Below are 1716 nucleotides of genomic sequence, written 5' to 3' on the forward strand. Positions count from 1 at the left end.
CACACACACCACACGACATCTCCCATGTGAGTGTGTGTGGTGTGTGGTGTGTTGTAGAGTGTCTGTGTGTGTCTTTGGTGTTTTAGGGGGCCCCTGTCTGTGTGTGCCCCTCATATGATGACCGGCAGATTGTCCAGTGTGTTGCCTGTTTTAGACACCGTGGGGTGTGTTTGTGTTGAGATGACTGTCTGTGTGTGGTCTGTGTGCAGCCAAAACCAACCACACCCAGACTGTCCCATGACAGCAGAGTGGTACCGTGGTCTGCTGTGAGACGGAGAGGGGACTGGGATCCTGGGACGGGAGGGAGTGTTTGGGTGAAGATGAGAGGGGAGAGGGAAGAGGCAGTACAGGGACGGGAACTGGTAAGTTGATAGGGGGACGTGAGTCGGGAGTTGGGGAGACGAGAGCCTGGACGTGGTGGACTTTGTGAGTCGGGCAAGCAGCGGAACTTTGTGTGTGAAACCCCAAGAGTGTACATCGGGGTGTGGAGACCTGTTGAAGTTGGACTGTCTTCCTGGACGTGAGTCTGGGAGAGGGCACTGCAGAGGGGACGTGTCACCTGATACACACACCAGAGGGTCTCTGGTGTGTGTGTTTGTGTTTTTGTAAACGTGTCACATGACAACACACACAGAAACGGGAGTCTTGATGGAGGGGAGATGCCAGAGGGGAGAGGGGAGACTTTGCGAGAGTGACTGTGTGTGGTGTGTGTGTGTGTGTGTGTGTGTGCTGTTCGCAAGGGGAGTCACACAGGAGACTGGAGATCTGGTACTGTCTGTGTGTGTCTGTGTGTGGGTGTGTGCAGAGTGTAGTAGTGTGTGTGTGTGTTGCTGAGTGGTACTGTGAGAGGGTTGAGCTGTTGAATCTCACATTACATACAGAGTGGAGACACACAGATGGGAGTCCGGATGCCACACAACCACTGAGGGGATCTCACAACTGTGTGTGTGTGTGTGTGTGTGTGTGTTTTTGTGTGTGCTGGGGTAGACTGTACTTGTGAGGGGACTAAACCTCTCTCTCTCTCCTCAGTGCTCTCGTCTCCCCCCCGTCCGCTCTCCTCCCCGTCTCTCTCTCTCTCGTCCTCTCTCTCTCTCTCTCTCTCTCAGGTGTCTCTTGGAAGCGGGCGGGGGTCGGGATTCCTTCCTCCCGAGGGGTCTCCCCTAACCCCTTCTCCTCCTCGCCTCCTCCCCCCTCCTCATCCTCTCTCAACCTGGGCCAGTTATCCCAGTTCAACCAGCAGCAGCAGCAGCTCCGCACCAGTCCTTTGCCCCCCCCTCTCTCCATGGGAATGGTTCAGCCCGGGCCCCCCCCTCTCTCCATGGGAATGGTTCAGCCCGGGCCCCCCCCTCTTTCTATGGGAATGGTTCAGCCTGGGTTCCCCTATCCCACTGTCTCGCCCCTGGGGGGTCCTGGGGGCCCCATTCTGATTGGGGCCGACCTAGGAGTACTCCCTTAGGTTAGAAGCCTGTAGAGGGGAGAGGGTCAGACTGGTCAGACCCCAGTTAACAGCCAGGGGGGGGGGCACTCGGGAAGTCCGGTTAGGGGAGACGGAGTATTAGGAGAGGGACGACTGGAGCCCTCTCCCCTCGGGACAGGGGAGACTGAGAGGAAACGGACTGGAAGGTCGAGAGGTGACGACTGTAGGGGATATTGCTCAATACTGGAGATTAGAAGAGTGTGGAACTGCTCCCTGATGTTTCGGCTGTGGGGGAAACC

General features: G+C 57.0%; 1 protein-coding gene across 1 annotated transcript in view; it reads left to right on the forward strand.

Annotated features, from left to right (window-relative positions):
- LOC121307236 (epsin-1-like) overlaps positions 1-1456 on the forward strand; it is a 26386-nt gene extending 24930 nt beyond the window's left edge. Inside the window, 1 exon segment of the mRNA XM_041239374.1 lies at positions 1138-1456. Within this exon segment, the coding sequence (XP_041095308.1) occupies positions 1138-1456 (319 nt within the window).
- Positions 1457-1716: the final 260 nt, after the last annotated feature.

Source organism: Polyodon spathula, chromosome 54 (genome assembly GCF_017654505.1).
Source record: "Polyodon spathula isolate WHYD16114869_AA chromosome 54, ASM1765450v1, whole genome shotgun sequence".
Classification (NCBI taxonomy): domain Eukaryota; kingdom Metazoa; phylum Chordata; class Actinopteri; order Acipenseriformes; family Polyodontidae; genus Polyodon; species Polyodon spathula.